Source organism: Heterodontus francisci, chromosome 47 (genome assembly GCF_036365525.1).
Source record: "Heterodontus francisci isolate sHetFra1 chromosome 47, sHetFra1.hap1, whole genome shotgun sequence".
Lineage (NCBI taxonomy): Eukaryota > Metazoa > Chordata > Chondrichthyes > Heterodontiformes > Heterodontidae > Heterodontus > Heterodontus francisci.
In genome coordinates, this window is record NC_090417.1 from 13587538 (window position 1) to 13614164 (window position 26627).

A 26627-nucleotide genomic window follows, 5' to 3' on the forward strand; every position below is an offset into this window, starting at 1 on the left:
TCAATGCTAAACATCAGATGGCTATGAAAAATTTATCAACATCCTTTTCAAGGCAAATAGCAGAGGCCCTTCTTCTACGAATGAATTCTATGTACCTTGAAATGAAGTGATGCTTCCCTTTATTTAAAAGAAAGTGAGTGTGAGAGACAGTAGCTAATGAGTTAACGTGAAATAGCACTCATGGCTCATGGTACACTTTCAGCAAGTACAAAACTGCATCAGTGACATAAGAATGCGATACAAATTGTGTAGCTGAAAAAACATTCCCATTAAGTCAAAAGTTACGCTGCCTAAGGAGAATCAGACTGCATCAAGAGCAAATCTCATAAATCTGAACATCTGGAAATAACGGAGACAAGGGAGCAAATAAACTGTAGGATACAGCTGCTTTCAGCCACAGCATAACTCTGGCTCTACCCTTCACTGCTGGGACTCAGCCCTGTGTCTCACACATGTCACAGCTGACTGGCAGGAACTGTTACAGCCCATCACCTATTTGCAAGCAAGCAAAAGTTGGCTTCTCGAGTCGAGGAACGGGAATCTCATGGGAATTTTATACGTGCTAGATAGCTTGGAATCTGTCTCAAGACTTTAAGACATGAAAGTGTGTTTTGATTACATCAGGTACCAGCAGCGAATGGCGAGCTCTGTGACAACCCTGAACGGCACTGACACCATGGCTGCAATGGTTGCTGGCAGTCTTCAACTTCCGTGTTAATTCATTTAACTGCGAGCAGACTATTCCAGTGTGAAGGGCATCACATTTGAGCCCAATCCTGTTCTCACCAGGCACCAAACCGCTTTCTGGCAAGAGACACTGGATGGTGAACAGGAGTGCAAATTCTAGTTGTATTTGCTCCTCCCTTCCTGCAAGGAAACTGAAACCACCGCTTTGGCTAAGATCAGCACAGGTTTGAACCTGGACGTTTCCTGATCTGTGGGTCAGTCGGGAGGCAGTTTAGCACATCTTAAACAGTCTTTTCTTCGATGTAACATACGTTTCTGTATAAAACAGATGAAAATTTCTTTTCTCACCAAAACTCAAGGAAGCAATGTTGAGAGAAAGGTGACGTAAAGGCTGTGCGATGCACCTCAAACTGAAATCATGATGAGCTTTTAATTCATTGATAGAGAAAGGACTTAAGAACATAAGAAATCGGAACAGGAGTTGGCTATAGGGTCCCATCAGCATGCTCCGCCATTCAATAAGATCATGTCTGATCTGATCTTGGCCTCAACTCCATTTTCCTGCCTCTTCCCCAGAACCCATGACTCCCTTGTAGATCAAAAATCTGTCTAACTCAGCCTTGAATATATTCAATGACCCTGCCTCCACTGATCTCTGGGGAAGAGAATTCCACAGTCTCAGGGACCTTCCTCATCTCCGTCTTAAATGGGAGACCCCTTATTTTTAAACTGTGTCCCTTGGATCTCGTCTCCCACACAAGTGGAAACATCTTCCCCATATCCATCCTATCAAGTCCCCTCAGGATCTTATATCTTTGATCACCTCTCATTCTTCTAAACTCCAATGAGTATAGCCCCAACCTGCTCAACCTTTCCTCAGAATACAACACCTTCATCCCAGGAATCAACCTAGTGAATCCTCTCTGAACTGCCTCCAATGCAAGTATATCTCTCCTTAAATAAGGAGACCAAAACTGTAGACAGTACTCTGGGTGCGGTCTCACCAAAGACCTGTACAGTTGTAGCAAGATTTCCCTACTCTTATACTCCATCCCCTTTGCAATAAAGAGCAACATTCCATCTGCCTTCCTAATTACTTGCTGTACCTGCATACCAATGTTTTGTGATTCATGTATCAGGACACCCCAGACCCCTCTGTACCATCGAGTTCTGCAATCTCTCTCCACTTAAATAATACGTTGCTTTTCTATTCAGAAGGCATGCTTTCTGTGCAGGTTATAAACCATTGCAAGGTATGTGGAATGCACAGAAACAATCCAACGGTACAGAAGTTCACATGGGTGTAGCTGTGGGCAACGAGCCAGAAAAAGGTTCACACCAAAGGAGAGGAGGGAAGCAAAGTGAGCAACTTTCCCCTTTCCCACCCAGCCACCAAGAGATCAAAACTGTGCAAAGGTTTGATTGTGCTAACAACTAAGGTGCATTTTAATACTGCAAAATTTCAAAGGAGCACCATGCTTCAGCTTTGGCTGAGTTTGAGTTGCCTGGATTCAAGGAATCATTGGAATGCTTGCTCCGAGCAGGACGATTCATTTTTCTAACTGCTTTAGAAATCAGCAGTATTACTGTGAAAGTACGATGAGATAGCCAAAGCTGTTTGCAGACCAGGTTCCGAATCAGGATTCCGATCAATACTTGGGAGGGGGTCATGAACGGGCATTCTTTTTTCAAACACAGGTTTCAGGGCAGATTTTTAAGGCAGCATTCACAGCAAGTATTAGATGAGGATTTAGACCTTTGGCAGTTGAAGGGTTACTGTGCTGAGTAAAGGTCTTATTTTGTTTTGTTTTTTTCCCTCTGAAGAGAGATTGGGGAAACTGGGTCTGTATTCTCTAGAGTTTCAAAGAATGAGAGGTGACCTTATTGAAACCTGCAAAATACCTAAAGGGATAGACAGGGTAGATGCAGCTAAGATGTTTCCCCTGGTTGGGGAGTCTAGAACCAGGGGACACAATTTCAAAATAAGGGGGAAGCCACTTAGGACAGCGATGAGGAGAAATTTTTTAACTCAGAGGGTAGTGAATCTTTGGAATTCTCTACCCCAGAGGGCTGTGGAAGCTCAGTCATTGAGTATGTTTAAAGCAGAGATTGACAGATTTCTAAATGCAAATCACAGAAAGGGATATGAGGATAGTGTGGGGGAAAAAGCATTGAAGTGGATAATCAGTCATGATCATATTGAATGGCGGGGCAGGCTCGATGGGCTGAATGGCCTACTCCTGCTCCTATGTTCCAATGTTCCTATGTCCTATGTTCTTAATGCAAAGAATGAATGAAAACGAATGACTTTATTGGGGTTTCAAAACGGTATCTAATCAAAACATTGTCAGTTAATTGTTAAATGAGTATTTCTAAATCACATACACAAACTGATCTGAAACACAGACTGTGAACTAAACGAGCATCAACCAGTATAGATCAGTAATAAGCAAAGATTTTCAATGTTAATGGCCATGTTGTTTCGGGGCCCAAGGGTCAACCCTAGGAACCAAAACCCATGGACTTCTTAGCTTCTTACTGACTGGCATCAATCAGTGAATGCAGAAATGAACTCTCGATATACATGTCTAATTCTGTACACCCCTCCATACGAGTTCAGGAAGTAAACATGCCCACACACCTGGGTTTCATTGAAGTCTTTGACACCGACACAGTAGACTGTTGCTCCGAGGCTTCGAGAGCGGTCGGCCTGGGGATAGAAAGGGATGGGTTGTTGTGAAAGTCTGAAATCAGTGCATGGATATCAACAGGCGAACAGTTTAACACTGGACCTACTCATTATTTACCCCATTTAATACATGTTTGGGGTCAAACAGTCTCAAAATAGTCTCACAGACCAACAGCAAGCAGCAGCCAGGTGTGACCAGCTGTTATTCTCGTTCCCTCTGCATTTGTTAATGTACGGTACAGGCTGTCTCCTCTTACCTTTACTAGTCTATAATTAGATAAACTTTCACAGCACATTTGAGGTTTCCTATCTCCCAAGGTTCAAATCCTCATTCCTGCACACTCTTTTTTTTTCTCCATGTGTCCTCACTCAGATGAAACGGACTGATTTGTGCCTCAAAACCGGGAACTCCCAACTCCTCAGTCTTTCCTTCTTATTGCAATCTACAGATTATTTATGCCTAATCTTGGGGTTGCACGTCAGTTGTGACTTAATTTCTCCAGACCTCTCTCCCACTCTCCCCAATCTTGGTCGTTTCCTGCAGCAGTCTTCAACAGATTTAGCTTTAAGCTTCCCGATCGGACTTGAGTTGGATCTCCATTGCAGGGGCTAGAGAGTTGCCCGGGCGTGTTATCCTTTTGAATGAATCTCTTCAAACCAAGGTCATCAAACGCCCAGGCAACACGCCTTTCTCATCAACTAAACCACGAGGGGGACGGACTGGACAAAGAGGTGTTGGAAAGATGGACGGAAGGAAAGAGAGCAAGGGGGAGGAAAAGAAGGTTGTTTCTGGATGACCTGAAGAATGGGATTTGTACAAAGAATGGAAGACAGAAACACAAGATAGAGCAGTTAGGAGAAAGGACAACTGAGCCAGTCCCTGCTTTCAGCCATCATGATGATGGAGAACTTGTTTACCTCATTGTTGCTTTTGGGCGTTTCTTGTGCAGAATGATCTTCCATGTTTGTTTCCTTAACAACAGTCACTGCAATTCGAAGTCCATTCACTGTGTCAAGCTTATTGAGACGTGATATATCGAAGTTGTTATGGAACTGCTTCCTTTCGAAAATATCTTTTGAGGACTCATCTTCAAAAATTGTGGAAATTGATTCATTTGAAAGATGGAAGAGATGCTGGACTTTGTTTTTTTTTAAAGAAAAGGTCACTGGAAGGACTTGGGACTTGGTTTAAAAAACAAACCCTTACTGGAAGTCACAGCAGAGTCTTTGAATATTTTTAAGGCAGAGGGAGATAGATTCCTGAGAAGCAAGGTGGGTGGAAGTTTATCGGGGGTAGGTGGAAATGTGGAGTAATCAGTTCAGCCATGAGCTTAGTGAATGGCGGAGCAGGCTGGAAGGACCGAGTGGTCAACTGCTCCTCCGAAATTCATATGTTCGGATGGACATGTCTTAAGTTAACAGCAGGAGCCTTTGTGACTCGGGAAGTGACATGTCAAGATTTATGGTGGTCAAGAGTTGGTTTGGTTTTTGCACATTGTTTTGAGTCAGTTGGGGGTAAGCCTGCTCAGAGAGAAGCCATCAGCTTATCCTTTTCCAGCTCTTTGAGAAACCCTGAGAATCCAGTGTGGGTAAAATCGAATGGAGAAAATGATACCACATTTCTCCTGAAAAGCCTGCCAGATGAATCCTTGACGTCGCCTGAAGAGAACTGCTCCAAAAAGATCCCAGTGACAGCCGTCTACATGTATCGGGACGCCAGACAAAAGTGCATTCCATATCTTATCCTTTTTTTCTTCAAGAATTGACAAGTATTTGGACAAAGTATTTGTTTTTGTCTTTTTTGTGAAGAGATCTCTTTAGAGAAAACTTCTTTATTTTTTCTTTAACCAGTGTGTGTGTGTGTGCGTGCGTGCGTCTGCGTGTGTGTGTATGTGCATGTGCTGGGCTAATTTAGAAGGGAACTTTCATACTTCAATCAGTGTGCTAATAAGCTTTGCATCTTTATTAAATAAGTCTTGTCTTATAATAAATTAATAATTTTGTTGTTTATTAAAGAAACCTGGTTGGTGGATTTTATTCTGAAACTAAAATAGATTAAGTATACAATTGGGCCTATCGGTAACTGGGTAAAACATTTAAATATATGTTGTGACCCGTGGCTAAGTGGAACTGGAGAAAGACAGCGCACTCCTCCAGCCTCGGTCGTAACAAAATGCAAATATTTTGATCAGTCTCTCGATTTGAAAAACTCGAACCTATCCCACCTTGAACCAGCTGCCACCATTGACAACTGTAAAATGTCTGCCAAGTTCAAGGCAGCAACAAAGTTCAGAAGAGTGCTAACAACAGTTTAAAAAACACTCGAGCTGAGCGGTGTAAAACGCTAGTTTGGCCACAGCTGGAGTATTGTGTACAGTTCTGGTCACTGCACTGTAGGAAGGATGTGATTACACTGGAGAGGATGCAGAGGAGATTCACCAGGATGTTGCCTGGGCTGGAGCATTTCAGCTATGAAGAGAGACTGGATAAGCTTGGGTTGTTTTCCACAGGGTAGAGAAGGCTGAGGGGGGACCTGATTGAGGTATACAGAATTATGAGGGGCATTGATAGGATAGATAGGAAGAAACTTTTTCCTTCAGCGGAGGGATCCAAAACCAAGGGGTATAGAATTAGGGTAAGGGGCAGGAGGTTTAGAGGGGAGTTGAGGAAAAACTTTTTCACCCAGAGGGTGGTTGGAATGTGGAACACACTGCTTGAAGAGGTGGTAGAGGCAGGAACCCTCACAACAGCAGTAGTATTTAGATGAGCACTTGAAACACCATAGCATACAAGGCTGTGGGCTGGGGCTGGAAAATGGGATTAGAATAGATGGGTGCTTGATGGCTGGCACAGACACGATGGGTCGAAGGGCCTGTTTCTGTGCTGTATGACTCTGACTGACTCTGACTCTGACACTGTGGCTCCAATTCATCCCTAACATGTCTTCTAACATTGTGAAATATTATCCATCTGCTGATCTCACATTCTGACTGGGAATTATAGGGGGTGGCAGGCTCCCACAAAACAGTTGAGGTGCCAACGTGCTGGGGTCTCGGGGACACTGGGCATCTCCTCCTTGACTCTGCGCATCTCTCTCCAGCCTTTCCTGCTGCAATCCAGCTGCTTAGGAGACTTTGTGGAAATTTATGACTCGGAGTAAAGTGTTTAATAAATGGATTTGAATAAAGGGATTTTAATATTTTATGACTTAGATCTGTTTAAACTCTTCAATTCCTCATCCCCAATGGCATCTCCATCCTTGATGTATGATACATTGTTCTCTCTCCCTATTATTCTTTTCATTTCATAGATGAATAGATGCAGTCATTTATTTTGTCATTCACTGGCAGCCGGACAATCATGGCATAAGTTAGATGCTCCTTCAATGCTGACTCAGCAAGTATCCTGGATCTGGTACGCATAAATTACATGCAGAGGAAGTCCATTCACACCTCCAGTTTGTGCTGAATGATGGAGAGTTTTACTCTTTGACCTGCTACCCAATAATTGGCGGGGGCGCGTTTGAGTGCTCTGGCTCATTTCCAGGTTCATGATTTTATTCAATAACAGACCTTCCAAACTGAGCTACGCTTTATGAGGCTGCAGACTCAGCCAACAATAATAACTTGTATTTATAGAGCATCTTTAATGTAATAATGTGTCCCAACATGCTTCACAGGGGTACCCGAAAGCAAATTTTGACACCGAGCCGCATCAGGAGATATTGGGGTAAATGCTCAAAAGTTTAGTCGAAGAAGTCGGCTTTAAGGAAGTTCTCAGAGGAGTGAGAGTGGTGGAGAGGTTTAGGGAGGGTATTCCAGAACTTAGGGCCCAGGCAGCTGAAGGCACAGCCACCAAGGGTGGAGGCATTAAAATCAGGGATGCTCAAGACGTCAGAATGAGCAGAGCGCAGATATCCTGGAGCTAAACACAAAAGCAACAAGGTATCACCAAATCTGCCGGACTTACAGGAGCTGCTTTCGGGACCCAGAGCTTTGGGTTGTCACAAGTCTTTACTTATTTAGTTTGACAGAAGGTACACTTGGAAATTAAGTATTGGGGTATGTGAATGAAGAACAACATGTACAAGGAGCGAAAACCCAAGCTAATGTGTTGGGTGTATAGCGTTTTCATGAATGAGATAAGTGGGCAGATATATAAAAGACAAGTAGGTGACCATTCAGAGATGGTGAGCTGTAGGTTCTGTACTAAACCAAGGGACCAAGGACAACATGGATACCTGGAAAGGCAGAAGTTGCTTTCTGAAGAGTTTTATATCGAGAGCAATGGCTTTCCTTTTAATCAGAGGGATCCAAGTGTTTTTGTCTTGGTGAGTCAGGGAGTAGGTGAGGCAAATACCAGAGATGCAATCAAAAGGAAGCTAGATAAGCACATGAGGGAGAAAGGAATGGAAGGATATGCTGAGAGGGTGAGGTGAAGAGGAGTGGCCAGGGGGCTCACATGGAGCATAAACACCAGCATGGACCTGTGGGGTTGAATGGCCTGTTTCTGTGCTGTAAATACTTTGTAACTATACAGACAGAGTTGGCTGGGCTTTGTTGGCCTGGAAAAGACCTCGGGGCTACAGTATGAACCCTTCAACCTGAATAATACCTTCGACACCAAGTGATACTTTCAGGCGAGCGAGAGATTTACTTTATACATAAATGCCTGCTGTATCTTATCTCCAAGAGTGCTCAACGCTGACAATGAGTAACAACAAAAAGGATGGCTGCAGGAAAAAGATATTGAAAAAAAGCGAGAACGAAGACAATGCACGGACTAATGATACAGGGGACTGAAGGTCCCGATGGAAATAGGGAATTGAACTGAAGGTCAAAGAACATTCCATTTCGACTCAACTGCAGCAGCAGATCCAGGAACCAAATTACTATTTTAGAAGGAAAATTTAACTGTGCAGAGTTGAAACTTTCCTTTCCGAATGTGCACATTCCCACAGGCTTGCTCTGAATATCATGCATTTTCAATTTGTTCCTTGACACATTCTCTGTGCAGATGTTTCTTTTTAAATTCCATACATTTACTTGCCCAGGCGACTACGTTCCATCACAACCAACTCCTACTCATCAAATTTGACACAACCTTCTTACCTCCCGCTCAGCATAGTAGAAAAGGTTCTCCATCAGCTCACCATCTGTCAGAGCAATGATGACACTGGCAGTCCTGTAACCTGTGTTGTGAAATATAGTCAGTTACTTTTAGATCTTTTCCTGACGTGTCTCACGCAAAAAAAAAATGATGTCACCTTGAAGTGCCAACGTCTTTCATTTTAACCGTCTGAACACTGAATTTCCACGGCAGCCTTTGAAGGCTCTAATCTGCAGTACAAAAGCAAAATGCTGTGGATACTAGAAATCTCAAATAAAAATAAAAAATGCTGGAAATACTCAGCGGGTTTGGCAGCTTCTGTGGAGGGAGAAGCAGAGTTAACGTTTCAGGTCGGTGACCTTTCATCAGGACTGGCAAAAAAATTAGAAATGTAAATAAATTTTGAACAAGTCAAAGCTGGGGGTTGGGGGGGGGGATAAAGAACAAAAGGGAAGGTGTGTGATTGGGTGCAGGGCAGGAGAGACGAAATGACAAAAGGTTTCATGGTGCAAAGGCAAAGGGAGTGGTAATGGAACCAGTAAAGAAACAAAAAAATGTGTTGAGAGGAGGAACGAATGACAGGAGAGGAGATGTCTGAACGCAGAGGAAAGGGATTAAGTAAGAAATGAGATGGAAAAAAAACCAAATGAAATTGTTGAACCCAATGAGTTCAGAAGGCATTGAGCCTTATGGGGACACTGCAACAGGCCAAGGACAGAGAGGCAGAAAGGTGGAGAATTAAAATGACAGCTGACTGGAAACTTGGCATCATGCTGCAACCCCTACACCTGGGCCTGCCAACTCGACAATGACCCAGGGCACTGGTGATGACTGACTTGCCAGCCTGCCTCATTAAAGAGATCTAATTGACCTGTCACTAGGGGTGATAATTCTGCTTGCTGAGCTGTTGATAGATCACAGTGTAAACCAGTGCCTCAATAGGTACGGTGCCATTGATTGAGCAATTGGCAGGAAGCTAACTAGGATTCTCTATCTCATGACTTTTGTTGGTTAAAGACCTGTTGGAAAAGGGACTTCAACAAAACGGCACTTGCACAAAGCCAGCACGAGTGCAATTAACACAAAGGACATTTTAGTGTCTCTGCCAACTTTGGTATTGCTTTGTATACTGAACAGAGTTGACGTTGGTAGCACACTGGCCGTTGGAGTAATGCTGGAAGGTAAATGAGGAATCAGATACTGGGTCTGGTAACTGTTTGGGGTGAGAATGATATGAGGACTTGTCAGGTCACCCTGTGTTCAGCAACCTATACTGGCTCCCAGTCTGACGACACCTCGATTTAACAATTCTTATCCTTGCATTCAAATCCCTCCATGGCCTCACCCCTCCCTATCTCTGTGACCTCGTTCAGCCCCACTACCCTCACAGATATCTGCCCTTTTCCAATTCCGGCCTCTTGCGCATCCCTGATTTTCACTGGTAGCCGTGCCTTCAGCTGCCAAGGCCCGAAGCCCTGGAACTGTTCTCTGAAACCTCTCTGTCCTCAGTTAGACTCTCCTTAAAATCTACCTCCAACCAAGCCTTTGGTCACCTGTCTTAATGTCTCCCTACCTGGCTCAGTGTTAAACCGTGTTTGATAATCGCTCCTGTGCAGTGCCTTGGGACGTTAAAGGTAAAGCCTAAATGTGAATTTTTGTTGTTTGTTGCAACTATTAAATAATACAGCTTGCAGTTGAAGTGATAGGAGCTGACATTACAATGAGAAACATCCTTTGTGGCATTACCCGGGTATGCGATGATTATGCACTCACCTTCAGTGCTTGAGTAGTAGATCTGTTCGCTCGCCTGTAAGAAAACAGAAAGCAGAGACACTCAGAGGTCAGAATCGGGAGATAGTACATGTAAAGTCAGCATGGTGCAGGCAGCAGATGGCTGGGAGACTTTGCACTCTGCTCTTCAATCCTCACCCCTCACCCACGTCCACCACCACCTGGGTAGGACCCTGAGACCAGAGTCTTTCCCTGATAGGTGAAATCAATGGGGAGCAGACCATAGACACAGACCACAAGGTGGCATCAAGCTCTACTCATAACGTCTTATGACTGCATGAGCAGCTGTTGCCCTTGTGGGCGAGTCCCTGCCTTCTACAGGCACATCAGGCAACTCGAACAAACAGCATTGGTGGCAGCATGCAGTAGAGAAATGACCGGGGGTTGGTGCCATTGTGAAATCAGCTCTGAATTAGTTAAATATCAAGGTTTTTTTCCCTCAACCACTCTGCAGAGGGAGAGTACTGTATCAAACCTGGTGAGACTGCAGCTGGAGTATTGTGTTCAGTTTTGGTCTCCTGACCGAAGGAAGGATATACTTGCCACAGAGGGAGTGCACCGCAGGTTCACCAGATTGATCCCTGGGAAGGCGGGATTGTCCGATGAGGAAAGATTGAGACTGGGCCTTTATTCTCTCGAGTTTCAAAGAATGAGAGGTGATCTCATTGAAGTATACTAAATTCTGACAGGGCTCGACAGGGTTGATACAGGAAGGATGCTTCCCCTGGCTGGCGGGGGCAGGGGGCGTGCAGAACAAGGGGACACAGTCTCAGAATAGGAGTGCAGGAAAATGGCATTGAGGTAGATGATCAGCCATAATCTAGCTGAATGGCAGAGCAGGCTGGAGGGGCCGAATGGCCTGCTCCTGCTCCTATTTCCTCTGCACCTGTGTTCCCACCATTAACATTAACTCACTACCGCCCCCTTCAAAACTGGCTGGAATTGCCATAGGGGAATTGTCTTATTCTGCAGGACTGTTATTCCCCAGCTCTCCCAAAAAAAACACAAGTAGCGACGCAGAAAGTAGACTGTACCCTCTCAAAGCCCTCGTGCATGTAGGTATCCCCTCCAGGCTGCACCATCTGCAGTTCCTCCAATCCTTTGCGAATTTGCTCCCTTTTGGAAAAAGACGATTTGAAAGAGGGTTACGGATTTTACGGGTAAGGAATTGACCTGATCAGTTTGACAAAAACCTTATGGCTCTCTGCACTCATGTCACTGCCATGAAAGCAAATCATTTCTTAGAAAATTTTAATTTAATCTCTCCAAAGCATTACTAGAGCTCCTTGAAATATCACACTGCAATTATTGGCTTGCAAACACTTAACTTTTGATATCTGAAATGTCTTTGTAATTTTAATGGAATAATGGTTATGTTTAAGTAACAGCTGAATGAATTTCGCATCTATGCTAATCTTTCCACAGCTTCGATTCTGAGGCTCTGGCCTCCAATCAGTTAGGATGTTCCATGAAACACTGTGTAACACGAGACGAATCAACCCATTTCTTTCAAAAAAATATTCAATTTGATTTTATAAATTTTTGTCAAAAACATGGATCCTGCAGCTCAAATATGCTGAGGATAATTAAGTTAACCAGTCTGACACAGGCCAATATTAAAGTATGCAGCTCCTTCAGCATCATTCCACAGTAACCAGCAACTATTCAGAATCGGAGAGTTGTACTCACCTGATGGCAGAATTGGTAAGCACACTGAAACTCAGCACGTGCACACTGAGACAGGCAGCTGTGCTGTTGGTACCTGTGTACCAGGCACCAGACCCTCCCATAACTCACTCACTGTCTGGGCTCAGCCATGAAGAATGTCAAGATATCGATCAGTAGCCTCGAATATCCGTGCCGCACAAGGGCCAGGCCATGACCATCTCAAACAAGGGAGAATCTAACCATCTCCCCTTGATGTTCAATGGCATTGCTATCACTGACTCCCCCATTATCAACATCCTGGGGGTCAACGACGCCCAGAAACAGAACTGGACCAGCCACATAAATACTGTGGCTACAAGAGCAGCTCAGAGGCTGGGAATTCTGTGGTGACTAACTCACCTCCTGTCTCCCTGATGCCTGTCCACCATCTACAAGTCAGGAGTGTGTAACGAGGGCTTCCTTTTTTTGTTAAATTTTGAAGATTTGTGTTTTGAAACTGAAAAGGAGTCCATGGATTTTTTTTTTTAAACAAGGGTCACTGAGTGGTCTGGATTGTAAACAGTTACTGGAAGGCAGCTGTTTTCAAATAATTACCCAGCAGGGGTTGCTTTTGACTTGGGGTAAAATGTTTAAAGAGAAATGACAGGTCAAGATTTATTGGGGTCAGGAGGGTTGACTTGTGTGACATTGTTTTTGGTTTTGCTTTGGACAGTGAGTTGGGATATGGACAATGGTTTGAAAAGATAGTTCGAGAAAACTTGTCAAGGGTGCAAAACCCCAGCTTAGTCTGTTCCAGCTCTTTGTAAAAGCCTGCCAGTGTTCTATCTCTTGAGAAGCTGAGAAGAAAGTGTAAAAAAACTGCCGAAAACCTCTGTTGCTGCATTTTCCCTGGAAAGCCTGCCCAAACTGATCTTCAACGTCGCTTGACAAGAACTGTTCTAGGAAGATCCCAGTGACAGCCATCTATGCGTATTTGGGACATGAAGCCAAAAAGTACATCTGACATCTTTTCATATCTTCTCTTGTTTCCTTCAAGAGCTAGCAATTGTTTTGTCCAATGTATTCTTTTCGTGGGGTTTTTTTGTACGAGAACTCTAAAGAGTAAATCTCTTTATTTTTTCGGTTAACCAGCATATGTGCGTGAGGAGCGAAGGTAAAAAGGGAACTTTAATATTTCAATCTGTGTGTTTATGCTTTGCTTCATTACTGTTTAAGACTTGTTTTATAATAAACAGATAATTCTGTTGTTTATTAAAGAAATCTGGTTGGTATGTTATATTCTGGGATAAAAAGAGTCTATGATTGACCGTATTGATGTGGGGAAAAGTTTAACGATATGTTGTGACCTGTGGAGAAGTGGAACTCGAATAAACAGTGCACTCTTCCTGCCTCAGTTGTAACAAGTGTAATGGAATACTCTGCATTGCCTGGATGAGTGCAGCTCAAACAACACTGAAGAAGCTCGGCACCATTAAAAAGCAGCCCACTTGATCGGCACTCCATTAACCACCTTAAACATTCATTTCCTCCACCACCAACGCACAGCAACAGCAGTGTGTACCATCGACAAGCTATTTGACAAGGCTCCTGCGATTGCACCTTCCAAACCTATGACCTCTCCCACCTCGAAGGACAAGGGTAGCAGATGCATGGGAACACCACCACCTGCAAGTTCCCCTCCAAGCCACACACCATCCTGACTTGGAACTATATCCCCGTTCCTTCACTGTCACTGGGTCAAAATCCTGGAACTCCCTTCCCAACAGCACTGTGGCTGTACCTACCCCACATGGACTGCAGCGGTTCAAGAAGGCAGCTCACCAACACCTTCTCAAGGACAATTAGTGATGGGCAACAAATGCTGGTCTTTCCAGGGACACCCACATCCCATAAATAAATTTTAACAGGTCTCCTGCCATGAGGCAGTGTTTTCAGCAGAATATAGATTGGAGAGGAGAAAGATGAATTTGAGGCTGCTCGATTAAAAATTTCAGTTGATGGTGCCTCAGTAACACAAAGGGCCTGAAATTGAAAGAAGTCGACAGGAAATGTTAAACAAGATTATTTTTCTGTCTGGTTTAGTGCAGGACACACCAGGGGGGCCCCCACGATGGCAGCTGTGACTGTTCCAACTTCTAATGCTTGACTAAAGAGGAACCAGTTCCCGTTCTCTCTGCTAATAATAATAGTTTTTTCAGCAACAGGATGGAGGAAACTTGTTTCGCAGTTAACGACGAGCTGATAGAAGCAATTTTATTGGTTCAGTGGGCAATCCTTCTCCAAAGGAGGGTCAAAAGTCAACCTGTGCCAGCTAATTTTGGCAGGTCGATGTGAAATAAGTTACATCATTCCTCAGCAGTTTTTCTTGCCCAGCTTTCCAAACATAATCAAAAGTTTAAAACCTTTGGCCCTTTATAGTATGAATTCAGCCATTGGTTAATTCTCTTTTAAAAGCAATTCCTTTCCAATGAATGCAGCTGTCCGAGAACTGCAGCTTTAGTTTTCCTGCATGCCTGGTGAAGTGCCAAAACTCCTAGTGCAGGACACCACCTAGGTGGAAAGGAATTTGAAATGAATTGCGAAAACGTGACGACGAGCTTTGGTCTTTAAAAGCTGATGAATTTTACGATGTCCGAGGTTTTATGGAGTCTGACGAGTCTGAGGTCCACACTCAGTGACTGAGTTGATGAGTTTATTGTCTAGCATGGGGCTGGGGTGTGCACAGCAGAAAGATGAGATCTGTGTTTGAGTGAACTCGGTGAAGCAATCGAGGCACTTTAATTTGCCTCAACATTTCTAGGAAGGGAAGGGAGATTGGACAGAGTTCCGAATTCATGACTGTTATTCAATACGCCCTCCTCAAGATCTGTGTGTGTGGACACCGGGTGATTCAGCTGATCTAACCAAGGAAGTTAGCACTTGTTGTCAAGGTTGATACAGGAGTAGTTTGGATCAAGTACAAGATGGAATCTGGCCTCAAAGAAAGGAGAAGAAGGGAGAAAATGGTGGGGGAGGGGGATACACACAGAAAACTGCTGATGAGAATGTGTGAGGAGATGGTATGAGAATTTCTGAGATTCATTCATTCCTTGATGTCATCTTCTTTGCAGAAGGTTGACTCTCATAGATCTCCACCTCTGAACTGTCCTGACACATTCTGCACAGGTCAACTGCATCCAGTCCATTATCTCACTCATCCATTTTCATCTCTGCTTCCCTTCCTACGTTTTCCATCGATCGTTCCCTCCAATATTCTCTCTGTCTGCTTTCTGCTCTGATGATGTGACCAAAATATTGTATCTTTCTGTCTTTGATGTTATGCACCAATTTCCTCTTTTCTCCAGACATTTCCAGTGCTCCCTCATTCGTCTTTCGGCCTGGCTAGGATATGCAGAATATCCTCCGATATGCCCACATCTCGAATGCATGCAGTTTATAAGGTCGTCTCTTTATTTGTTGTCCGTGTCTCCGAGGCCAGCTGGTCGGTCCTGCAGGAGGGGATTCTTGGGATGGAGCTTGCATCCATCCCCTCTACGTCGAGACGGCATGTTTGGGGGAACTCACAAGTGCCCGTTCCATTGGAGGCCTGTGGAATGCCCCAAACCTTTTCTGATAACTTGTTCTGGAGGCACTGTAGTTCTGCTTTGAGCAAAGCACTTTTATCTCTGCTGCAGAATGGAAATGCGGGGGGTGGGGGCTCTTCACGTGGTGGCTCTGAGATTCTGGCAGGGGTATGCTGGTGGCCATGCCCTCGGTCAGCAGTTGAACTGAAACTGACGAATCTCCCAAATCTAGGGGTGCTGGCCCTTTAACTCTGAAAGGCACACAGGAGGATCCAATTGGAAAATTAATAATAATGTATGATTAGGCTGGGCTGGAAACAATCTCTTTTAAATATATTTTTTGCAGCCTCAAAGTGTTGGGTTGGTTTCCCTTCCCTGAAGCCTGGTGCTGTGTCTCTGATTAATTCCGACTGTTGGGAAGGGCAATGCTGGAAGTGGTGAAGCCAGATTTGCCTGGTGATACTGATTTTCTGCACAAATGCAAGCTGCTCATTTGGACAGACAGAAAGCTCCATTGTCGCTGAGTGGAGCTCGCAGAAAATGAAACAAATAGCCTGCACTGGATTGATTGTTAGTTACTGCCCCCAAGAGTGCTGATCTCACTATTTGTCAGCTTTCTCCATCTTAAAGCGCTGTCTTTCCTTTCAGATCTGGTCTGCGTTAAAGTTTGCACAAGTGTCCCTTCAGCACAATCCAACCCGACACGCTCCTCCTGCTCCCCCGCCCTACTTTATATTCAGAGCAGTCGACGTTCTTCACATCTAGCGTATGAGAGTTTCCACCCTCAGGGGTATCCTTGATATATGGACTAACCACAAATCAGACAGGGTGAAAAGTAAAACATTACATCCTTTGCTGGGAGCTGGAAAAAAAGCCTTCAATTTACTCCCAAATCTGATCTCCCAATCAATTTTGCCGAATGTTGCGAATGATCTCATTTAGCCATCATGCATCGAAGCTTGCATTTTTGGTTAAATTCAGGAGAATCATTTCGACAGTATACATCAAAGCTTTCCCATGTAAACAGACGCGTGTAGAGCCTTGAACCTCAGGAATGGAACTCTAGGCAAACACAAGGGGCAGCCCAACATCAAGGGAAAACAGCATTGAAGGTTTAGAGATCCAGACTGAAGGCTGAGGATGGTGGTGGACGAGGTGGTTTTTATTGCTGACCCTCTGAATATTCCACTACATATATGAGCATCCAAGTCCCAGGGGGCTCAAAGCAAGCAGAGCAGAACTGGGACAGGGCAGGTGGTGCAGGGCAGTACACTGGCGTTTTATTACCATCTCATTGCTGCTGTCTTCAGGAAGTTATTTTTGACATGCTTTCCTCCAGCTGGAAAGTTCCCTGTGCACACGTGGGGTTGAATTTTATAAGCCCACGTCAATGCGCCAAATAGCCGCAACAATTCCAAGAGCGGGGGTTCACTTAAATAGCTGGGGTGGGCCACCCCAATCACGTGGACGGGACCGGCTGTCTGTCCCCGGCAATGGTGTGCGCAGGCGCCGAGGCCATTTTTAAAGGGCCGTCAGCCCGACTGGCTTATTTAAGTATTTAAAGGTGAAGTGAATAAAAATAAATAAATACATTTATTATTCCCCTCTCCCACCCCCTCCCCCCAATAACGAATTAATTAATTTATTTGCCCTTCTCCCCCACAAAACATTTCCTTTTAACCATCTGACCTCCGCCCACCTCCCACAAACTGCACAAACTTTCAACTTCAACCCTTCCCACCTTCCCCAACACCCATGACGTTAATTTGACCCCGTTCCCCCCCACCTCCCACACTGATAACATTACCTCCTCCCCAACTCTCCAACAAGTGTTCCGCCTCATTTCTCCGGACGGGGATCCGAAGGCGCAGCAGTGCTGGCAGCCGGGCTTAATATCGTGGCGGGACATCAGAAGGGGACATAAGATTAATTGATTCAGTTATTTTAATTTAGTATTCCCGAAAATAAAGACATGTTGTCGAAGCTTTTTGTCTTGCACTCATCAGGACAATCCGCAAGATTAACCAATGTAACCAATTTGGGCGGCACAGTGGCGTAGTGGTTAGCACCGCAGCCTCACAACTCCAGCGACCCGGGTTCGGTTCTGGGTACTGCCTGTGCGGAGTTTGCAAGTTCTCCCTGTGACTGCGTGGGTTTCTGCCGGGTGCTCCAGTTTCCTCCCACAGCCAAAGACTTACAGGTTGATAGGTAAATTGGTCATTGTAAATTGCCCCTAGTGTAGGTAGTTGGTCGGAGAATGGTGGGGATGTGGTAGGGAATATGGGATTAATGTAGGATTAGTATAAATGGGTGGTTGATGGTTGGCACAGACTCGGTGGGCCGAAGGGCCTGTTTCAGTGCTGTATCTCTCTATGACTCTAAGGGAAAACAACAACTTATACTGCATGAGAAGAGAGTGCTGATTGGTTGGCAAGTGAGCTCTGATTGCTAGAGGCATTGCTATGGAGAATGCACCAACGAATGGCTGTCACTTACTTCATTCAGCTGAAACAGGCGCAATGTTTGTACATGTTCTTTCTGTCTGCAAAGAACAGGGCCCTGTGTATTAATATGTGTAGCTTCCAGTATGCGCAAATGCGCCACACTGTGAGCCCTACTAACAGTCTTAAATTGGTTGTCAGCGTAATTCTTAGGACACTGTGAATTATTTAGCAAATGTTGTCCAATCGCGGAATCACATCTAATGTTGGACACTGTGTTTTGAGTTTTGCAAGCACGGGCTGGTTGGGTACAGCCTGTACCTTGCCTGTTGCGAACAGTGGAAGGGGCATGTTGTTTGATACGATCCTCCAGTCTTTGGGACATACGACCTCTATACCTAGCATCACACTAGCATTGAAATTCATCTATCACATTACTCATTTGTGAGATAGACAGGACGTCTTTTTGGCTTGATGGCAGCATCCTGTTAGTGGCAAACACCACACGTGTTGCTGCTGCATAGCAGCAGCGTGAAACAGCATTTGCGCCTACTGGAAGCTACATATATTAATACACAGGGCCCTGTTCTTTGCAGACAGAAAGAACATGTACAAACATGTTTTGTTTCAGCTGAACAAAATAACCGACAGCTGGTTCATTCCTCAGGGCAATGCCTTGACCAATCAGACTCAAGCTGCCTGGTTGAAATATCAAACAAAGCTTGGCAGTAAACTGTCAGTCACTGTAAACTGGTGCATTCTCCTTGGTAACACCTCGACCAATCAGAGTTCACTTGCCAACCAATCAGCACTCTCTTCTCATGCAGTATAAGTTGTTGTTTTCCCTTATATTGGTTATTCTTGTGGATTGTCCTGATGAGTGCAAGACGAAAAGCTTCAACAACACGTTTCAATTTTCAGCAATACTCAAGTCCTGCACGACTAAAGGACTATTTTAATTTATTTAAATATTGAAATTGCAGTCCCGTCGCCGAGTGAGGAGTGGAGGGGGCGGGGGGTGGGGGGGCTGCCGTCACGAGGCCTCACCGCCGCTGGTAATATTGGGCCAGGCCCTGCGGACATCGAGGTCCGTGGTGGGCCTCATCCCCGGGCCATCTTCAGGCCCACCCACCCCACCCCACACTGACACAGATCCTGATGTCAAGGGCTTCTTAAAATCTAGCCCATGTAGTTTTCCCACCTTGTAGTGTGGTACATGTTACTCACACTGCCTTGTCAGTGCTGCTTCGCACTGTGTTAAAGGGACATTCCACGTAGGTGAGAACTGCCACCCTGACGAGGTAGAACATGCTGCACACGCACAAGACAACAATCCTGACACTGGAGGTATCTGATCGCACTTGAGAGGTTAAACATTTATAACGGCCACCCGTCAGAGGTATAAAAGGCCAGCTCAGACTGTCAGGAAACCAACGGGCTGGCTTTTTTGAAGGATGGGACTGGTGAACAGCTTTGTTCTGCAGATGTTACTTGCGGGATCTGACAAAAGAATGGACCAATACAAAGCAGGGCTGCTGTTGCCTTTTGAGTGGTAATTAGTGGCTTTCTGCTGGCTGCAGCTCAGGAAAGCCAATTAACCTCTTCCTGAGCTCGGGGAACGTCTGGAGGACTCGTCAACTTGTCCAAGTCTCCAAAGTTTCACTTTGCTTGAGTTTAATAGGTTACAGAATGCAAACCATCCTGTCGGTGCATCATCGGTAAATCTACTGACTTTTATGAGAACATCGAATCCTGGTTCATGCTGGTGTGGCATCATCAAATCCAGATGTTTTCCCTGTTTCCCTGTCCTAGTGAGCCCTTGCAAGCTGTCTATAATTCCTATAATGACTCACCAGAGCAACAATTCCTTTGACACTGGAGAGGTATTTATGTCAAATGACTCCTTCCGTGCTCCTCGTACTGCCTGGCATACATGGAATACCCAAATGAGCTGATGTCACCCATCTCGTACCAAGGCAAGAGATGGAGATCCTCATTGGGATTCAAGAGTAACTTTCAAAAAGGAATTGGATAAAGATTGAAAGGGAAAAATTTGCAGGGCTGTGGGGAAAGAGTAGGGGAGCAGGACTAATTGGATAGCTCGTCTCGAGTGCCAGAACAGGCAGGATGGGACGAATGGCCCTCTGCTGTGCTGTATCACCCTATGATTCCCTGAAAACATTGAACCTTTTGTGGACGTCACTCACCTGTCCTCTGTTAAAGTCATCAGCGTGGTGCCTCTGGTAGAGAAAACGATGAAAGACATTCTCAGCTGAGGACTGTAAAAGAACAGAAAGTTCTATCCGGGAGAATAAAGATATTCCAAATTCATTTCTAAAAAACAAAGGCTTTGAAAATAGTAACGATTGCTGTGGAGGAAAATATGTGCACTGCAACATCTCACAAACAGCAAACAGATCATCTCTTTTCATTACTTTATAGGATCTCAGAATAGCTCATTACGATGCTCTGCGTGAAGAGTTTACAGCAAGATATTTTACCTGGTGAACTTGTGGGCAAGGTGGTCGACAAAGAAAAAAATTTCATTCCAGTGGTGTTGAACGCTCCCAGACCTGAAAGGAAAGTTCAGATTCACCAATTAGTGTTTGAGATGCATTTTTAAAGAATCACATTTTCGACTTCTTTTTTTAAATTATTCATTCCTGGGATGTGGGCGTCACTGGCCAGGCCAGCATTTATTGCCCATCCCTAATTGCCCTTGAGAAGGTGGTGGTGAGCTGCCTTTTTGAACCGCTGCAGTCCATGTGGGGTAGGTACACCCACAGTGCCGTTAGGAAGGGAGTTCCAGGATTTTGACCCAGCGACTGTGAAGGAACGGCGATATAGTTCCAAGTCAGGATGGTGTGTGACTTGGAGGGGAACTTGCAGGTGGTGGTGTTCCCATGTATTTGCTGCCCTTGTTCTTCTAGTTGGTAGAGGTCGCGGGTTTGGAAGGTACTGTTTAAGAAGCCTTGGTGCGTTGCTGCAGTGCATCTTGTAGATGGTACACACTGCTGCCACTGTGTGTCGGTGGTGGAGGGAGTGAATATTTGTAGATGGGGTGCCAATCAAGTGGGCTGCTTTGTCCTGGATGGTGTCGAGCTTCTTGAGTGTTGTTGGAGCTGCACCCATCCAGGCAAGTGGAGAGTATTCCATCACACTCCTGACTTGTGCCTTGTAGATGGTGGACAGGCTTTGAGGAGTCAGGAGGTGAGTTACTCGCCTCAGGATTCCCGGCCTCTGACCTGCTCTTGTAGCCACGGTATTTATATGGCAAATTGATTCCTAGGATGAAGGGGTTATCTTATAGGGAAAGGTTGGACAAATTGGGCTTGTATCCATTGGAGTTTAGATGAATGAGAGGTTTTCTTATTGAAACATATCAGATCCTGAGAGGACTTGACAGGGTGGATGCTGAAAGGATGCTTCCCCTGTGTGGGAGACTAGAACTCAAAGACTCAGTTTAAAAATGAGGGGTTTCCCATTTAAGGTGGAGATGAGGAGAATTTTTTTTCTCTGAAGGTTGTTAGTCTGTGGAATTCTCTTCCCCAGAGAGCAGTGGAGGCAGGGTCATTGAACGGTTTTAAGGCTGATTGACAAGAGAGTCAAAGGTTATAACAGGCAGACAGGAGTTGAGGCCGCAATCAGATCATGACATGATCTTATCAAACTGCGGAGCAGGCTCGAAGGGCTGAATGGCCTCCTCTTGCTTCGAACTCGTATGTTCGTACGTGTGCATGTATCTTTCTCTTTAAGAACATTCAAATACGCTCCACACTAAATTAACATTTGGCCTAGCAAGCCATCATGTGTTGTCAATTAATCTTATTTCCATTTCATGTAACGTTCTGGGAGTGATTATCAGGAGGAATATTGAGGATTATCTGGACAAAAACATCCTAGTCAACAATAGTCAACATGGCTTAAGAGGGAGAAATCATCCCTGATTAAGCTCCTCGACTTCTTGAGCAACTGACAACCAAAGGCAACTCCAAGGTAAGTCCGATGATGTTGTGCGCCTGGTCTACCACGAGACATGTGATAAAGTTCTATGTGAAAAATGACTAATTCAGCTCAAAGCCGTGGGCACTGGGGAGGAGAGAACTCGATTATGGATAAGCAACTGGCTGAAGCATAAGAAACAAATCTGTACTGCTCAGAAGGATGATATGGGAAGCGTAAAGTATTGCACATGGGAAACATACCCACTCCATGAGTGGTGCCGGGAATGATTAAGGAAGCAGCCGAAAGAGATCTTGGAGTCTGAGCAGATGTCCAGCCTATACTGAGGAGCAATCAACAGCGCAAACAAAATGCTGAAGCACATAGCCAGAAGTCAGAGGAGGTGGTGATCAAAAGTGTTCACTGCTCTGGCCACTGAGAAAGATGGCAAACATTTCAGAGCTGGAGAACCACGAGGCTGATTGTTAATGTCAGTGGTCTGAGTTAGCAGTAGGTTTGGTCTTTTCAGTCTGGTAAAGGAGGAATCTCAGAGATTTACAAGATAGCAAATGGTGTACAAAAGGCTAATTTAGAATACAGTCAGAATAGGGGGAAAGGACATCGGTCCAAACTAGTTGAGGATAATTTTGCTATCAGGACAAATATTATCAGACAAAGAGTGATCAGCTCTGAAGACAGACTTCTGCATGCGGTTGTGGAAGCAAAAAGCTTGCAATCATTTCAGGAAGAATTGCTGTAACAATGGAGGAAGAGCAGGATTGTTCTGGAAGGATGTATTAAGATGGACCGAATGGCGTTCCTCATCCATGGGTATCGCAAACTTTGTCCTGGGTGCCATTGACATTTACCAAACCTTCCAAAGGTTTTGGTGTTGGTGCAGAGGTGGGAGGTCAAGTGTAATAACCACCATTAGCAGCTCGCATTTCCAAACATTTGCGGTGCAAAATACTTCCCAGCTGAAGAGTGAGGAACCAAAGCTAAAAAAGTGGCCACACCACGAGACACTCCATTCTAGCAAATTCTGGGCTATTGTTTCCAATGGCGGGTCATAAATTAAAGAGAGGTGAGAAAAATGTCTTTGCATAGCGAGTGGTTAGAGGGTGGAACTCTCCATCATAAACCATTGTTGAAGCAGGGTCCACAATTCTTTTCCCCCCCCAAAAAAGAGAATGGAATAGCTGTTTGAAAAAGAGGAATATTAAACATGGAGAGTGGCCAGGAAAATGGGATTAAAGTAGATAGCTGATGTGGAGAATGCACTCGATAAAATAGCCTCTTTGTGTGGCTCTATGATGTCACCTTCAAAAGAGAGAGTGTTGCTCTAGATAATAGTAGCTGGGAATTGCAGATGTAAGCCAACCACCTCTGCGGTGGCTGCTCGGCCACATTCAGCTGATGGGTGACAGCCGTACAGGCAAAGAGCTTCTATACGGTGAACGACCCACTCGGGAACGATCTGCTGGACGTTCATGTTTCCGCTACATGGACACCGACAAGTGAGATGTGAAGATGGCGGACATCGACTCCGACAAGCCACATACTTGCGGAACCTCTTGAGGCTGACTGTTCGGAGGGGCATCGGAAGAGGCGAGGAGAAAGGGAAAGCTCAGCTGGCTGAGAAGAGGGCCCAGAGAAAGCAGAGGACCGTGAATCCTGCATCGTTTTAGCCGATTGCCTTCATCTGCAGCAAGTATGGAAGCAGCTGCTATGCCAGAGTAAGGCTCCTCGGCTCACCAGACGATGGTTAATACAGACCACCAAGGCACCAACCATCGTTTCATGAGACGGAGGCTGCTAGGGAGTGAATTTTGAACATAATCTCACCTTTCCATATTTCATCATTTGTAAAGATCTCTCTCTCTCTCTCAGGCAGTTGCCATTTAATTTTAATATCGTGCTGGTAACCTCCATGAATTGCTGTCGATTATGGATGATGTAGCCACAGTGAGCTGGTGGCAGAAGAGGTGAAATTTGGGTCCACTCACAGGAATATTGATCAAGTGAACTGTTTTATACTAGATGATATCAAACTTCTTGAGTGTTGTTGCTGCCTGGAACATCAATTTGCATTTATATAGCACCTTGAACGTCGTAAAACATCCCAAGGCATTTCACAGGAGTCTTGTCAAACAACAAACCACATCAGGAGATATTAGGTCAAGTGACCATAAACTTGGACAAAGAGCGATGTTTTAAGGAGTATCTTAAAGGTGGAAAGAACAGTAGAGAGGCAGAGAGGCTCAGGATGGGAAGTCGGGCTCAGGCAACTGAAGTCACAGCCACCAATGGTGGAGCGATTAAAATTGGGAATGCTCAAGAGGCCAGAATTGCCCAATTCATTGAACTGAGCTTCCGTGTGGTTACTGGTGAATGCATGTCACTTGACAACTCTTCTGATGACTGTTGACTGGGAGGCATTAGTAATTGACTCGGTTAGCTTTATCCTTTTGTTGTGTATGGGACATACTTGGACCATCTTCGACATTGTAGAGTCGATGTCAATCTCATGGCCATAAGGGAACATTTGGGCTGGGGGAGCAGCTAACTCTGATGTTGCGAGAGCTCGGAGCCTTTGCTGTTTCCGGAGCACTCAGCCATTTCTTAATGTCACGTGGAGTGAACAGAATTGGCTGGACACTGGTAGCTAGGATGGTTGGGGCTTCAGTAAAAGGTCAAACAGTATCAATATCCAGCCCTTCTGGCTCGAGATACCAGCTCACCTCACCTCTGTCTCGTGCACTCACATATCTAGGTTCTACCATGTTTGAGGATGGGAATGTTCGTGAAACTGCTGCTGTGAGTTGTCTGGTTATCCACCACCACTCTCAATTAAATGTTAGTTGAGCTACAGAGCTTTTGTTGGTTGTGGTATTGAGCAGCTCTGTATTGCTTTTGGTGTGTAGCATGCCACTAGCCCTGTGTTGCAGTGTCACTCGGTTCCTACCTCATTCCAGGGTATATCTGATGCTGTTCCTATCTCACCCTATAGCTTCTGAAAGGAACCAGGTTTGGTCTCCTGGCATGATGGTGATCAAGGGGTAAGGGATGTGCCAGACTATGAGGTTCTAGGTTGTCACGGTCGACATTTATGCTTCTATTTCTGTTGACCCACAGCATCAAATGGAACCCAAATGTAGGTCTGTTAGATCTGTCCAAAGGTATCATATTACATGATGCAGGATGTCCTACCAGTCGATGTAATACTGCTGGTTTAACAAGGATCGTGTGATGATTACTTTTATCAATGATGTGTCTATGATAGCTACATAGGTGAGGATGAGTTCAAATAAATGATTCCATTTTGTTGCTTTCCTCACTCCCCTCCCAGTATGACAGCCACAGTTTAGTCTGCGGTGGTACGACAGAGCCCTCCTTGGTGGTGGCCATACAAGATCCCTCACCCACAGAACATTGTGTGTATGTTTCCTTCAGAGCTCTCTCCCAAGTACTATTCAACATGGAGAGGTCCTGACTTGCCAGCTGAGACAGAGATGAGGAGAATTATTTTTCTCTCACAGGGTTGTGAATCTTTGAGGCAGTGGAAGCAGAGTCTTTATAAGGTTATTGGGTGTAGGCGGGAATGTGGAGCGGAGGTTACAATCAGATCAGCCATGATCTTGTTGAATGGCGGAGCAGGCCCGAGGGGCCGAGTGGCCTACTCCTGCTGCTAATTCGTATGGTTGAGGGCAGTAGGTGGTAATCAGCAGGTAGTTTCCTTGAGCTTTTTTGACCTGTGGCCATGAGTCTTCACGGGGCTTTTACCACTGAGAAAGACAAGAGGAACGACATCACTTCTGAAATTATTTGTTGATGGGATATGGGCTGCATTTTTATTGCCCATCCCTGGTTATCCCGAGAAGGTCTTGTCTTAGCCTGCTGTGTAATGAATATGGAATGGAGTTATGCATGTCTCAGTCAGGATGGTGCGTTGTTTGCAGGGCAACTGGAGGTGATGGCGTTCACACAACACTGAGACTCAGTGGTTCCTCCAACTCACACGGAGCATCCTGACACGGATATCTATTGTGTCACTGGGTCAAAATTCTGGAATTCTCTCCCTGACAGTATTATGAGTGCAACATCAACACAAACTCTGCAGTAATTCAAGAGAAAGACCCAACAACTTCTCAGGGCTTAGAGGGACGGACAATAAATGCCATCTTGTCACGCATAGTTTCATCCGATTTCGAGACAAAACATTGTTGAAGTTAAATCTTTCTCAATTAGCTTATCAGGAAGGTTTTACTGTCCTGGGGATCCAGTTCTACCTGTTACACAATAGGACAATTCAACAAAACAACAATACTTGAAGAACTGTCTCATTTCAAAGTGACATCGAGGTGTCACTCACTTTTTGAGTGTGTTGAAGAATGCTGAAAGATTTCACAACAAGCAACTTCACAATTGAATGAAATCAACTCAGTTTGAAGAACATGAGCCAAGCAAATTGCTTGCATAATTGCTGGTTGACTTGTTAAGGAAGTATTTAAGACTAAAGGGGTGATTGGTGGTCTTGTGTAATGGGTGGGATGGGGGGAGGGTAGAATTGAAGTTATTTCAATATCTCCTGTGTTGGTGTATATTATACTAAAGAGCAGAGCAGTTTGAGGCTAGAAACCAGTATTGTTCCGGCATCAAAGATGTTGGAGACAGTTTAGGGAAGTTTAATAGTAAGAGACTGTTAATGAATAAGAACTTGTGCCTCAGTGCACTGCA

The 26627-nt window shown here is 44.8% G+C and overlaps 1 protein-coding gene across 2 annotated transcripts in view; it reads right to left on the reverse strand.

Annotated features, from left to right (window-relative positions):
- Positions 1–26627, reverse strand: part of LOC137357243 (anthrax toxin receptor 1-like) — a 164306-nt gene that overhangs the window by 119039 nt on the left and 18640 nt on the right. For both annotated transcript variants that reach the window (XM_068023429.1, XM_068023428.1), the window contains exons 2-7: positions 20450–20521; positions 20156–20227; positions 11311–11392; positions 10259–10292; positions 8488–8567; positions 3329–3397 (exon numbers count right to left, since the gene is read on the reverse strand). In XM_068023429.1, the coding sequence (XP_067879530.1) occupies positions 3329–3397; positions 8488–8567; positions 10259–10292; positions 11311–11392; positions 20156–20227; positions 20450–20521 (409 nt within the window). The remainder of the gene's footprint in view (positions 1–3328; positions 3398–8487; positions 8568–10258; positions 10293–11310; positions 11393–20155; positions 20228–20449; positions 20522–26627) is intronic.